Source organism: Cyprinus carpio, chromosome A4 (assembly GCF_018340385.1).
Source record: "Cyprinus carpio isolate SPL01 chromosome A4, ASM1834038v1, whole genome shotgun sequence".
NCBI lineage: Eukaryota > Metazoa > Chordata > Actinopteri > Cypriniformes > Cyprinidae > Cyprinus > Cyprinus carpio.
Window position 1 is genome coordinate 34625176 of NC_056575.1, and position 14568 is coordinate 34639743.

The following is a 14568-nucleotide window of genomic DNA, read 5'->3' on the forward strand; positions in this document are numbered from 1 at the left end:
GCACTTCAATAACTGTCTGGTTTGGTTCAGCTACAAAATCAGACATGAGAAGACTACAGAGAATGGTTCGGACTGCTGAAAGAATTATTGGTGCGCCCCTGCCCACCCTTCAAGAACTGTATACATCCAGAGTAAGGAAAAGGGCTCAGAAAATCACTCTGGATCCCTCTCATCCAAGTTACCCCCTTTTTGAACTTTTGCCATCTGGCCGGCGCTTCAGAGCCGCAAATACCAGGACAGTCAGGCACAAGAACAGTTTCTTCCCCCAGGCAATCTACCTCATGAACAGTTAAATGTTCACCACTTATGCAAAAAATGTGCAATATCCTTATATTTATTTGTTACCCCTCCATCCAAGTACATCTCTGCATCTTACTCTATTCTAATCCATTGTCATCTATAGCACAACTGTTCATACAATTTATTTATTTGCAATTTTTTTTTTGTTTTTTTGTTTTTTGTTGTTGTTGTCTCTGTGTACTGGAAGCTTATGTCACTAAAACAAATTCCTTGTATGCGTAAGCATACTTGGCAATAAAGCTCTTTCTGATTCTGATTGATATGTCATCTATGTTGTATACTGAATAAAATATTGAAATTTGAAACTTCCACATCATTGCATTCTGTTTTTATTCACAATTTGTACAGTGTCCCAACTTTTTTGGAATCGGGTTTGTACTTCAGTCTGTGTGCACTGAATTTATTTAATACACAATTTTCACAATTTGAGTTGAATTACTGAAATAAATTAACTTTTCCACGACATTCTAATTTATTGAGATACACCTGTATATAATCTACCAAAGAAGCAAGTCAAAATTATTCAGGAAAATAAGAGTGATTTTTGATTTATCAAAGCGATAAAATGTTGAAAGTTACTAAATAAAAGTAAATATTTTTTTTCTGGTATAGGTTTAAGGCAACATTGATCAAAAGATAAGTATGTTGAACCAAAACAATATAGCAAAAGTAACACAGAAATTCAAAAACAATGGACTTGTGACGAGGCCCCTGAAATAATCAGGCCTTCATTTTCATCTAGTGATGAGTAATTTTTTTTTTAGAAAAAGAGCAGGAGAAGTACCAAGCAAGGGTTTCATTCACTTTTTTCATAGCTTTTGCTGGCTCTGTGTATCACACCGAGTAAGATGCAGCCTGCAGATGTGACATGCATGGTTGTTGTCCTCATCACTGAAACTACCTACTGTAGCCAAAGCACAATAAACTCATTTAGGTTTAAACAATCATTTCGGATCTAACAGGTGCTGCTAGAGGAGTACAGTGAGAGTTTTGGTGGTAGTAAAGCTCTTATACAGGGATGTATGAGTGCTAAATGTTTTTGTTTTTTAATTAATGCTGTCTTGAATTCACACAGCTTGAAACAGAACATGCTACTCTCTCCTCATTTGCTTGCATTGGTGGGCATTTTTACTACATGACGATGATATGTATTCTCCCAATGTGAAAGGACAGTAGAAAGTTATGTCAAATAGATGTAAATAGAAATTGATGACAAAAGATTTTTTTCTTAACAAGTGTTGTTTGGTCAGCAGTAACAACAGTGACACAACTCCACTGTTGTTATTATTTTATTTATAATGTTTATATATTTATATTTTTTAGTTTTACTTTTAGTTTTTTTTTTTTTTTTTTTTTTTGTTTTTATTTGATTTAATATACTGATAGTGACATTATTGCATTTCTAATGAGGGATACGTTTATTTTTAACAAAGTAAACCTTAAGACATAACCACATAGGAATAATTAATGGCTGAAATAAGTATAAATGTGTGTAAGAAATGTCACATGGACTGTTGCTGTATTTGTAGATTGTCTGGCTGTATGGTGACAGAGGAAGGCTGTGGTTATGTGTCTTCAGCTCTGAGTTCAAACCCCTCCCATATGAGAGAGCTGGATCTGAGCTACAATCACCCAGGGGATTCAGGAGTCAAGCTTCTCTCTGAAAAACTGGAGGACTCAAACTGCTCACTGGACAAACTGAGGTATGTCAAGCATGATGTTTTATTATTTCAGTTCCTCAGTGTCTGTGTGTGTGTGTGTGTGTGTGTGTGTGTATATATATATATATATATATATATATATATATATATATATATATATAGGCAGGGGTGTCCTTTTTTTAAAGAGAACCAGTTTAAATGTTTATATATATATATATATATATATATATATATATATATATATATATATATATATATATATATATACACACAAAGAGTTTGGTTCCAAAACACGATAAACACCTTTTTTTCAAATTGAGTTCCTGCCAAAATCAGTATTGTATCTGGTCGGTATTGAAAAGTCCATTTAAAATTTTATGCAAAATGTGATATCCACCGTGCTATTCTGTCATGTTTTCTCCCTATCTTTCCAAACCGTGACAAACACCAGTCTCACTTCTCTGCAGAATGCGATACATCCGCTCAACCAATCACAGCGCATCATTCCACGCATTGTAAACAGTAACTGACAAGCTACGCAATATCACGTTCATATTAATTGCAGATGAATTACCTTCGATTATGAATGTTATATTGCGTAGCTTGTCAGTGATCTATGGCTTTGTGTATTAAATGCCGCTTCATCTGAAAACACGTGATGGAGATTTACTACTAATCACAGAACCGGCTTTACTGATGAGATGTACATGACAATCGCACGCGATTTATCGTGCAGCCCTAAAAAAATGAATAATTTTGATGGCATTGATGAACCTGTGGTGGTTTCTGCGGTGGGGAAGAAACGTAAGCTATTAATAAGATTAGTATTGACCAAGTTCAGAGGCTGTCATATGTGGATCCACTTACTTTGTTGTGTATTTTTTTTAACAGTTTCAATATGAAAAATAACTTTTATATTGATTCAATGGATTTATTGAATTTTGGGGGAAAAATAATCCGTTTTTGTAATAAATTTTTGAAAATCAAAACCTGGATTTGAAGTTTTAATGTTAAAGATGCTATGTGGAAGTTTGAAACAGAAAATAGTGGTTTTTATCTTGCCACTTTCTTGGTAAAGAAAACACATTTTTACTCAAATTAATCAAAATGAATTTATAGCATTTTGGAACCAAACTCTTCACACACACACACACACACACACACACACACACACATATATATATATATATATATATATATATATATATATATATAGTATATATATATATATATATATATATATATATACAGTATAAATTAATATATTAATTTTATAAGAAAATGTGAATGAAATTATTCATTATTAATAAATAACAGTTCTAAACTAGTACTAAACTAAAGCAGGATTTTCCTCTAATTACAGTAGGAGGCATTTAACATAAAACAATGTATCTACACTGGATGTGACAAAGCAATCATTCCAAACCATTTCTTTTTAAGGTCAGAAGCAGCATGAGCACTTGGTGTTTGTCAGAAATAGAATGGGACAATCAGGGATTTGTCACTTGCAACGCGCTGCATCCAGTGTAGACAAATACTATTATAATGGGTTCTATAATGAGCTCTATTGTCTTTAGTCATGACGTGCCACTCGTGTCTGGTGTAGACAAAGAGTAACAGATTTTCTTTTTCCAGAAGCCATTTTAGTTGGATATATGCCACAATAGGGAAGAAAGGCAACTTTTATGCCGGCTTTAAGTTTGTCCTCTCATTTCCTCTTTACATATTTTTCAGTGCAGTTATGATTCTCTGTGAAAAATAATCTGATTTCCAGTGCTCATAAAATCGACAGCCCTCCTTGTCTAGTTTTTTTTTTTATGTGGCCATGGTGATCTTTAACAACTGTTAATAGCCACTAATTCATAGTTTACTGCATACCTGGTGTAAAATCTAGTATTATTGCAAAACTGCAAGATTTGTAAATGATGCATGGCGGGTCACATATAAAATATTTTAATAGTCAAGCTGCAGCCTGTTTGAAATTCATAACTGGGCCATGATTGGCCTGCGGACCGGACTTTGGACACCCCTGATAAAAGGACTGTCAATAATTTCTTTCTTTTTTATCACAATTAATCACACTCTTTTTCGAGATTTCAAAAGGACACCAAATAACAAAATGTTTTAAAAAAATCTAATTCACAGTGTATAGTATGTGTAGAGTGCAACAACAAAGAGCTTGTTTACATTTTAGGCAAGTTGTGATACCGATCAAGATCACACGGAGATGCCAAAAAAACCCTAAATCAATCACCTTGAGTTGATCATCTATTCAGAATTAGTAATCACAGCACATGACAAATCAAACCATTACCCTGAAGGTGTGTGGAAACAACACATATGTACTGAAATGTGTCTGTGCATAAATACAATGTGCAGAGAAAGTCAGTATGTTGAGAGCACACATAAATGGTTTGTTTGTGCATCATTATAACAGACTCATACGTGCTTACTGTACAACTCCTGTATGTCACTGCAGTCACTTTGATTGTGATCCTCATCCATCACAACTTTACTAGTGAGATGCTGGTTTCCTTTATCCAGCCGAGAAGCGTAGTTTGCACTTCTGGCAATGTTTTAATGTTCCATTCAGTCTGTATTTCAGACATTAGTGCGATGTTTGAGGAAACAATCACTGAATATGACAGGGCTCGTGTTTTAAAGGCAAACACACTGGACTGAATAATTAAGGCTTTCACCCTGGTTCTCTTCACATTAGTGCTGTTTTGGACTTTTACAGCTAAACACCTTTGTGTTGTTGTATTGTGTTAGTTTAACAAAATTATCTGCTGAAGTTTATTCCTGATATATGAATATTTATATGTGTTTGCAGACACAAGGTCAACAGTCACAGTCGAGTGTTCACATACTGGCTTTGACGTTCCAATATGGAGGGCGGCTTACATGTATTGGCCCATAGAAACAGACACTAACTGCCTGTGTGACGTAAATTATGTAGCACTTTCATGTGCTTCAGTAATATTTTTATATTGATAAAAAAATATAAAATATATATACCGTGCTCCTGTAGCTCAAGTGGTAGAGCATTGCGTTACCAAGCGCAAGGTTGGGGGTTCGATTCCCTGGGAACACATGATAGGTAAAAATTGATAGCCTGAATGCACTGTAAGTCGCTTTGGATAAAAGCGTCTGCTAAATGCATACATTTAAATTTAATATATATATAAACGTGTAGTTTTAATTAAAAATTTGAATATTTTATCAATACTTGAATGTAGCAAATTAGCTCAAAAGGGAAATGTATATAAATACAATTCATTAAAATCAATTATAATTGTTTATATCAGCTGCCAGAAGTAACTGTAGCAGTATTAATATTACCATCAATTAATCTGCTCAATTTTCACAAAGATGTGTTCTGTGTTCTCACGTCCTCCTGAATTCATTCTTTCAAGGTAGCCTGGCAAGACTGGTCTCCACAAGAACAAAATTCTTCTCTCTACGTTCTTGGAATTGAGAAACAGCCAAAGTCCCTTTAAGAAAATCATTTCACTTGGCAGCCATCTTTGAAATGCTTCTCTGGCATGCAAGTGCAGCTCCTATCTTTTTTCACCAACCTTGCGATTAAATTTTATATTTGAAATCATTAATTAAATCTGACAACAACTGCCTCATAAATGTTGTTCCTTATGCTCCAATTGGATTACAAAAACTTATTTTTCAGACTAGACCAACTAATGCGGATGCGCAGTCCTAGCGCGTGTCTTAGAACACTGACTGTTTCTATAGCAACCGGAGCTTCTAACGCCAGCTGTAGTGATGTGATGACTATCAATTGGTGATTGGCTCTTTTGTTGAAAAGGCTGGACTATTCCGCCATATTGCGTCTTAGTCTTTTTGCAATTTTTAAGTTTTTGGAGTTCATTGTTTTTGTTATATTTAAAGTTTCAGTTTCTGTTATTCATGGGTAGTAGGGTATAACAGTTCGTCATACGCATGGGTGCTTGAGATGAGTAGCACTGCTGTTACCAGCCTAAGATTGGCAATAAATTGTGCTCCCGTGCATCTTATAAGAGTGAGTTAATTTAATTATGTTTACTGAGTTTTGAGAACGTTTTACACCCCTGTATGAGAGAGAGATCAAATGAATATGCAGTTATCGGTGTCTGTTAGAGTTTTCATTCTCTTACAGTCATAAATTCATGAAAAAAAATATATATATGTTATGCATTTAGCAGACGCTTTTATCCAAAGCGACTTACAGTGCATTCAGGCTATCAATTTTTATCTATCATGTGTTCCCGGGGAATCGAACCCCCAACCTTGCGTTTCGTAACGCAATGCTCTACCACTTGAGCTACAGGAGCACAGGGAAAAAATCAGTTTGGCATATCTATCTCTGCTGATGAAAGCGATATCTTTAAACAACTACATTTTCACTTAAAACCAACATTCTCTGACACAACAACAGTAATATTTGTAAAATTATAGTGTATGTTTTGCTCATCTGCTGTGACATGCCAGGTTCACACATCTGTCTGCAGTGCGTATGCAGTCCATGTGCATTACGTATGTGGTGCAAAAGCAGCACAAATCATTGTGCTTTCACACAGGACACGTTTACATTCCTGTACTGATCCACGGCTGCTTACCATAAACACAACATTTATCCATTATATTGATTTCAAATCCAAACATTGTTACTGAAAATGATCACTACATTAGCACTCTTACATATTATCACATCATTAAAGTCCATGTAAAGGCATTTCAGAGAATTGCTTCTAAACACATTATAAATGTCAGAAATGTATAGCTGAAAACACGTTGTAAAGACTGTGAACTATGTAGTACTGATTTGTAGAGTTAAACAGTTTTTCACTATTTTTGTGTTGAGGATTTTGTGGGCGGAGCTAAAATCAGCATTTCAGTAATACAATCTTTCATAGACATAGCACGTTTAAACGCAATAAATATAAACAACATAAATCTATACGTAAACACATTGAATAATATTAAGTTGCTCAAGCAAGTATAACATAGCCTATAGTCTATTTTTCTTTCGTTTAAGGTAGTCGGCTATCACAAACATTTTATTACTACATTTCCATGTCAATCCATGTTCATTTTTACGGCGAACAATGTGGTGTTTAATTCAGCACGTGCAGCACAGCAAAAACAGACTCGGTGCAGAAACGATCGCTGCACTGCTGCAGACGCACCGCTCCTGGAACCCACTGCGAGACCACAATAAGTTAACATGGGCACGGAAATAAATACTCTCCGCATACGCACTGCAAACGGAGTATGTGTGAACCTGGCGTCACCGTGAGGAATAATGCAGTGATACAAACAGTGAAACGGTACCCGTGGCGATACTGGTGAATATCAAAGAGCTCTTAGCCAATCAGATTCCAGGACCAGGATGAACTGTGTGTGGGAAGCAGTGATTTCTTTAACTGGGTATGATATCAAATGTATTAATTTATCAGAGATGAGAAAGAAGAAACACAACAGCAGGTGTTGATTTAAAAGTAAGGCTTTATCCAGCTTTTTCCAAATGAGTCTACTGTGTTTAGATTATGAGAAGCTCTTCCACTCAAAAAGACTGAAACTAATCATTTCAAATCATTAATCATCTTTATTCATCAGTTTGACTGAATGACATACACAATAAATGATTAGAAACATTTAAAATCAAAGCATGTATGATATGGAGTGAGCAATGTACCTTTTCTTTTCTTTCATGTTCAGCCGTCAGGAGAATAACGTGATGCTTGATATTTTAATACCACACATTATTACAGGAATATCTAGAGAATGTGAAGCTGACGTCACACCGCGTTGAGTTCTGGGAAACTGCTTTGTTTATCCACCGTACTGGGAGGATCGCGCTGCCTTTATGCTGTTGAGTTTAGATCAGTATTTAGATTTTCTGTCGTGATTGTGAAAAATGTCACCATTGTATGCCATCGAGAATTGCAGTAGTAAGTCAGATCATTGTTCTGAGAGAAAACTGGACATTGCAGTGGAAACTGTTTTTTCCCACCTTTTCTATGTGTAAAAACACCAAGGGAAGCAGGTTATGGAGATGACAAGAAGATACCGGATAGTAAATCTATTAATAATGTCACTGATTAAACCCACTGCCTATCACTCAATAAAAGAATCACATTGCTGCATGTTTTTGAAAGATTTGATTTGGTTTGGTTTAATAATTAACATTAACTTTGCAAGTATGACTCTCACTCGGCTTGAAAACTGTAACACTCATATAAAGTCTGACCTTATGGGCTTGACATACTCAGTCCACTTTGTCTAGATTCTATAAAAGATGTCCCTTTGAATCCTGAGAGAAAATGAAAGTTTTTCCATAGTGTAGATTTCTTGAATTATGCTGATCCACTCATTGATGGTTGGGAGATCTCGTTTTAACCATTTCCTGGTTAGGGCTTTCTTACTTGCTGCCAGTAGTATCCAAAGCAACCTCTTGTCCTTATTTCTCCAGTTATTAACATCCGCATTACCCAAATACACATTTTCAAAATCGCAAGGCATTTTACTACCAAATATATGATTAATATGTTCACATATTTGTAACCAATAAGGCCCTAACAATGGACAGTCCCAGAAGATGTGGAAATGATTGGCTCCTGAGAATCCACAGAGCCTCCAGCATGAGTCTCCATTACCCTGGTGTCTCTTTTGAATAGGTGTGATGAAAAACCTGATTATATTCTTCCAACAAAACTCTCGCCAGGTGTTCGAACCAGTAGTGCTCCATTGTGCTCTACATATATTCTCCCAACTTTCATTTGAAATTTGTATATTACCTTCCATTTCCCATCTCCTCTTAATGTACTCTGTGTTAGATTTTTTACCGTGCTGAATGGTTTTGTATAACTTAGAAACTAATTTATTTAGCGAAAATGATAAAAAAATAATGTTAAGAAAGTCTGTAGGAGCCCCAAGTTGCATTTGTCCAATGTTATTTTTATATTTTGATCAAAATAATGCCTAACCTGTAAGTATCTATAGAAGTCGTCTTGACCTAAAGCATATTTGTTCTGTAAGGATTCAAAACTCATAAATGCTCCCTTGTGCATAAACGAGTAATAAGTTGTTATTCGTTTTGAAACCCAACTTTTAAATCTTCCATCAAGGGCATTTGGTCTGAAGTCAGAATCATACGCACACCACCTTAAAGTTCTAGACAGTTTTTTTAAGTTGCATATTTGCAATATTTTATTCCAGGAGTTCAGAAGAGACGCATACAAAACCTCTTCAGTTATATTGATATTTATTTGAAGTTTTTTGTCATTTAAAAGGGCCATAATAGGTATATCTTTCATAATAGTCCCTTCAACATCTTTCCATCCCGCCGAATAAATGGGTGAACATAAACAGATTAAAGGTCTAACTTGGGCAGCGTAATAATAATCCCTGAGGCAAGGAAGGCCTAGCCCCCCTTTCTCCTTCATCAACTGCAATGTTTGGTATTTTATCCTACACCTTTTATTTTGCCAAATATATTTTGCCAATATATTATCCCACTCATCAAAATATTTTTGAGTTATCCAAATAGGAAGACATTGAAAGAGGTACAAGAAACGTGGTAGGATATTCATTCTAATTGAATCTACCCTAGAGTGTAAGCTCAAAAATGAGATATTGTTTCACCTTTGTAAATCTGATTTTACTTTTGAAATTAGAGGCCCATAATTGGCATCAAACGTTCTAGCCGGATCTTTTGCCAGAACAGTTCCCAAATATTTAATGTTATCTGATTCCCATTTCCATTTATATGTGTTTTTGATCTTTGTAGGCAGATTGTAATTGAACCTTAGAACCTGAGTTTTAGTAATATTAATTTTATAGCCCGAAAAGGAGCCATATTCTTCCAGTATCTTCATTAGTTTAGCAAGTGATTGAGTGGGATCCTTCAAAAATATTAATATGTCGTCAGCGAATAGAGCTAATTTTTGTTCCCCTGATTTTAAAGTAACCCCTTGAATTTCTGTGCTCTGCCTAATCCACTGAGCTAAGGGCTCAATAAATAAAGAGAAAAGTAGTGGCGATGCCCCACAGCCCTGGCGGGTTCCTCTTTCTAGTTTAATGGGTTTGGATAAGTCCCCATTTATTTTAACTCTGGCAGTAGGTTTGTTGTACAGTGCAGAAAATGTCTCAATCAAGTCAGAATGAAAACCAAATGAATCCATTACTTTATATAAAAAAGTCCATCGTACTGAGTCAAATGCTTTTTCTGAGTCCAAACTTATTATAAGAGTTTCTAATTTGCATTACCTGACCTGTTTCATTATCAGAAGTGCTTTCCTAATATTGTCTTGCGTCTGCCTCTGTCTAATGAAGCCTGTCTGGTCTTTGTGTATGAGTTCAGGTAACAATACTTCAAGACATTTACATAATATGGAAGTAAATAATTTGTAATCGATATTGAGCACACTCACGGGGCGATAGTTTCCACAGTCAAGTTTGTCTTTATTCTCTTTAGGGATAATAGAAATGATAGCTTCTCTCCACGATGGAGGGATAGTCTTCGTTTCGAGGACCCCGTTGAATGCTCTCATCAATGTCGGTGTCAAGTGATCTTGCATGAGTTTATACCACTCGGAGTTGAATCCATCTGCACCGGGGGCTTTTCCGTTTTTCAATCTCTTAATTGCGGATATAATTTCTTCTTTCGTAATTTTTGAGATTAGCTTGTTGTTCTGATCATTTGAGACTTTAGGTAAATTTAGTGAAGATAAAAATGAATCAATTTCAGTAGCACTTCTTAATTGTGGCTGAGAATATAGTTTCTGATAATATTCCTCAAAACACTGTTGTATTTGTTCTAGGTTAGTTTCAATTTGGTTTGTTTCGGGATGTTTAATTTTGAAAATTGTTCTCTCTGCCTGTTGTTTCCTTAATCTATATGACAAAAGTTTAAGCGCTTTCCCTCCAGTATCGTAGTATTGTTGTTTTGTAAAAAGAAGCTTTTTTTGAACGTCCTGTGTTTATTTCATTTATCTCCTGCTTTACTTCGAACATTTTTACTCTCACTGAGTCCTGTAAAGAAGATGAATGTTCTTTCTGTAATTCTTTAAGTTTAATCTCGAGATCTAGTAATTTTTGTTTTTTCAATTTCTTTACAGTAGAAGAAATTGCAATAATTTTCTCGCGAAGCACTGCTTTTAAAGCATCCCATAATCCTTGTCATTGTATTCCAGATAGGATTCAATTTCAAATTTCAATTTATTCATGATTTCCTTGTCATTCAGAATATTCATATTTAATCTCCATAGAGTGGACTTTATTTTAACATTAAGGTTAAGGGAAAGATATATCGGATTGTGGTCTGAAAGTGCACTTAATCCTATGTCACAATTTTTCACTCGAAACATATCGTTTATAAACATCAGGAATAAGTCTATTCTGGAGTAAACATTGTGCGCCCCAGAATAGTGAGTGTAATCTCACCCTGTCGGATTAATTTCCCTCCATATATCTACTATTCCCACTTCTTTCATGAAATTATTTACTTTTTTATAAAAAAAAATTTGTGTCGGGTTTGCCATTTGAACTGTCATTTTTCGGATTTAATCGCATGTTAAAATCTCCCCCACATATTAAAACGCCCTGACTCTTTGTTGTCATTATTTCAAGTATATGTTTGTAAAATGACCAATCACTTCCTGGTGGAATATAAACATTGAACAGACTCACTAAGGTTCCCTCAATTTTACCAATTACCATAATGTACCTACCTTCTTTATCTTTGTGTTCAGATATGAATTCGAAATTTTACCGCACTGCACAACAAAATCGCCACTCTTCTATGTCTACCTGAGTCATGTGAGGAGAAATATACTTCTGTGTACCCCATTTTGTGTAATTTAGCATGTTCATTATTACTAAGGTGGGATTTTTGTATGTATGCTATCTGGACCTTGTCCCTTTTCAGCTGAGATAACATTTTTGACCTCTTAACTGGATTAAGTATGCCATTTATGTTAAGTGATGCAAGTTTTATAGGTCTATTAAACATGTGACTGTATCAATGATTAACCAAACAAATAAACATAGTACTCTTCCCCTCTCTGCGCAAAACAGCAGAGTATCACGAACAAAAAAAACACATGCAAAATATGAACATACAGAACAACATAAAGTATACCAAAATAACAAAAAGGTGACTTCCTATGTAGGGGTCTACCCTTTAGACCCTAATAGGCCCATGGGGGCGCTCTAAGGCAAAACCCTTCAACTGGTTCAGTGAAGGGGGTCCTTGTTGGTTCACAGCATCTTGAAAGCTCTACCTCCTTAACCCATCTATTCAAACTTAGTAATCTACTCACCACCGTGTCTTAATAATAACTAAACTCGCTTGGAGGTTTTCCACATCACTTCGTTTCAGTTTAATCCGTTGAAGCGCCTGGGGTGGTCCTCTGGAATGTGCGGAGCTTATCTTTGTAACTGGTGCCTCGAGTGGAGTTGCATGTAGCCTTCGTAGCGTGCCGATTCACACGGGTCCAGGATAGCTGTTTTATCCGCTCAGCCAATGATGCCGGTGGCGGTGCTGGCATTGTCGTGATCACGTAGGCTCTTTTCACAAGGTCTTTGGCTGCTTCAGTCGGTGAATCATATATTCCGGTTCCATCTTCGTGCATCACGCGTAGCCTAGCATTTGAAACTTCACATTATTAGCTTTCAAAACCTTCCGAATTTCAGCCTACTCCTTCCGTTTAGCAATGATGGACGGTGGATAATCTTGGTCGAGGTTTACATGGTTGTCTTTCCACTTGAATCCTTTTGTTTGCCATGATCTATGCAGTAGCATCTCGTTCACCTTAAAGTGCAAAAACTTGACCACAATAGAGTGAGGCAGTGCACCAGCTGCTGGTTGAGGGCCTAGTGAGCGATGTGCCCTCTGAATTTGCAAATCAGGCACTTCTTCAGATAGTTGAAGGCCCTCGCGAAGAAGTTTGTCCACAAAAGACAGCATGTTAATGGAGCCTTTTTCGGTCTCTTCGGCTACTCCATATATCCTTAGATTATCGCGTCTGCTGTGGCTCTCCATTTCTGTTAGCCTCTCATCTAGTCTCATGTGTAGCTTTAGCATCTCCAATGCTGCATCCTCTGAGGTTTGTATTCGCTCTTCTGCCTTTTCGATCCGGTCTTCAGCCTCTCCCAGTCTGTTATTGAGACCCGATATGTCACTTCTTAGATCCTCGAATTGCTGTCTGTTCTCCTGGCAAAATTGCCTCAGTTCTTGCAAAATCTCTGCGTCCGTCATCATCTGCTAATTGCTATTAACTTAGATGCTAGTGTCATCATCTGCTAATTGCTATTAACTTAGATGCTAGTTAGCCTTGACCGACGAGGGTCATGGCACCGAACAACTGCTCCCCGGGCGCCGACCGCCCACTGCTCCGGGTGTGTGTTCACAATTGCTATTAACTTAGATGCTAGTTAGCCTTGACCGACGAGGGTCATGGCTGATGTTCCAACCGGAAGCCCTCAGAATGTGAATATTTAACTTAAAATAAAGAATTTGTAGCCGAGGGCGATCCTCCCTGAATGCGGTGGCATCCCAGCATGCAACGCGGCATGACGTAGCTTCACATTCTCTATAGAAGAGCTCTTTTCATTCGTTTCCTCCTGATTATTTTCATTTTTCATTTGCATTTTGCTCTTTTGTATTTTTCATCCCATGAATAATTCACTGAATGCTCTAAGAATCTGTTTTTTTCTCCTCAAATCTTCGCGTCTCTTTCCAGGTTTGTTTTCATGCTTTAAAATGTAATCGTCTCTTTTTAATCAGTCTTTTTATTATAATTTTAGTAAAACGTGCAAAGATTCCCATCCCCACAGAACAAGTTTTCACTGCACATAAGATGAAATAAAATAAATAAATAAATGTAAATGTACCTTTTCATATACAAACACAGATAAAAAAAAGAAAGAAAACGAAACAAGGAAGAAAAAAAATATAGAGAAATAATAATAAACAAATAAAATAAAAAAATACATTAAAATATTAATAATAATAGTAATGGCAAACATAGTATGTGTTAACAGAGAATAATAACAGAAGTTGGTCAAGACATCATTAAATTGGGATCCATGTTGCATATCCAGGTCAAGACCGGCTGCAAAGTAACAAAGAATTTATAGCTATTAACTTTTACTGAAAAGTTAATTTTTTCCAGATAGTACACTGGCTTGTTCTGTTCTGCACCTATCACATATTACATCTACTTTTGATGTAAATTTGGCCAGTTTTACCTTAAACCAGTGTAATCTATGAACAGTTTTGAACTGAATGATAGTATGACACATACAAATTGAAGAAGAGTGTATCCTATCTAAAGCATCTTGCCACAACTGCTCCAATATTTGCACTTCAAGCTCATCCTCCCAAGGTTTTTTTAATAGTCAAAAAATCTTGACTATATTCAGTATTGAGTATATACTTTTCAGTATATACTTTTCCAATAATCTTCTCTGTATGTGGATTGAGTTCTAATACAGTTTCTAAAGTAGATTTAGGTGGCGAAAATGTAATATTCTCTTATTAATTTCTGATCTCTGTTATCAGTGTTTACTGGAATGTTTCTAAAGCAGGAAATACAATATCTGTTAT

General features: G+C 35.9%; 2 protein-coding genes across 3 annotated transcripts in view; one reads left to right on the forward strand and one right to left on the reverse strand.

Moving 5' to 3' along the window:
* Nucleotides 1-4840, forward strand: part of LOC122141069 (NACHT, LRR and PYD domains-containing protein 3-like) — a 39459-nt gene extending 34619 nt beyond the window's left edge. The window contains exons 10-11 of the mRNA XM_042746979.1: nucleotides 1830-2051; nucleotides 4795-4840. Of these exons, the coding sequence (XP_042602913.1) occupies nucleotides 1830-2051; nucleotides 4795-4840 (268 nt within the window). The remainder of the gene's footprint in view (nucleotides 1-1829; nucleotides 2052-4794) is intronic.
* LOC109062990 (gastrula zinc finger protein XlCGF7.1-like) overlaps nucleotides 1-14568 on the reverse strand; it is a 972510-nt gene that overhangs the window by 793625 nt on the left and 164317 nt on the right. The gene's annotated exons all lie outside the window — the stretch shown is intronic.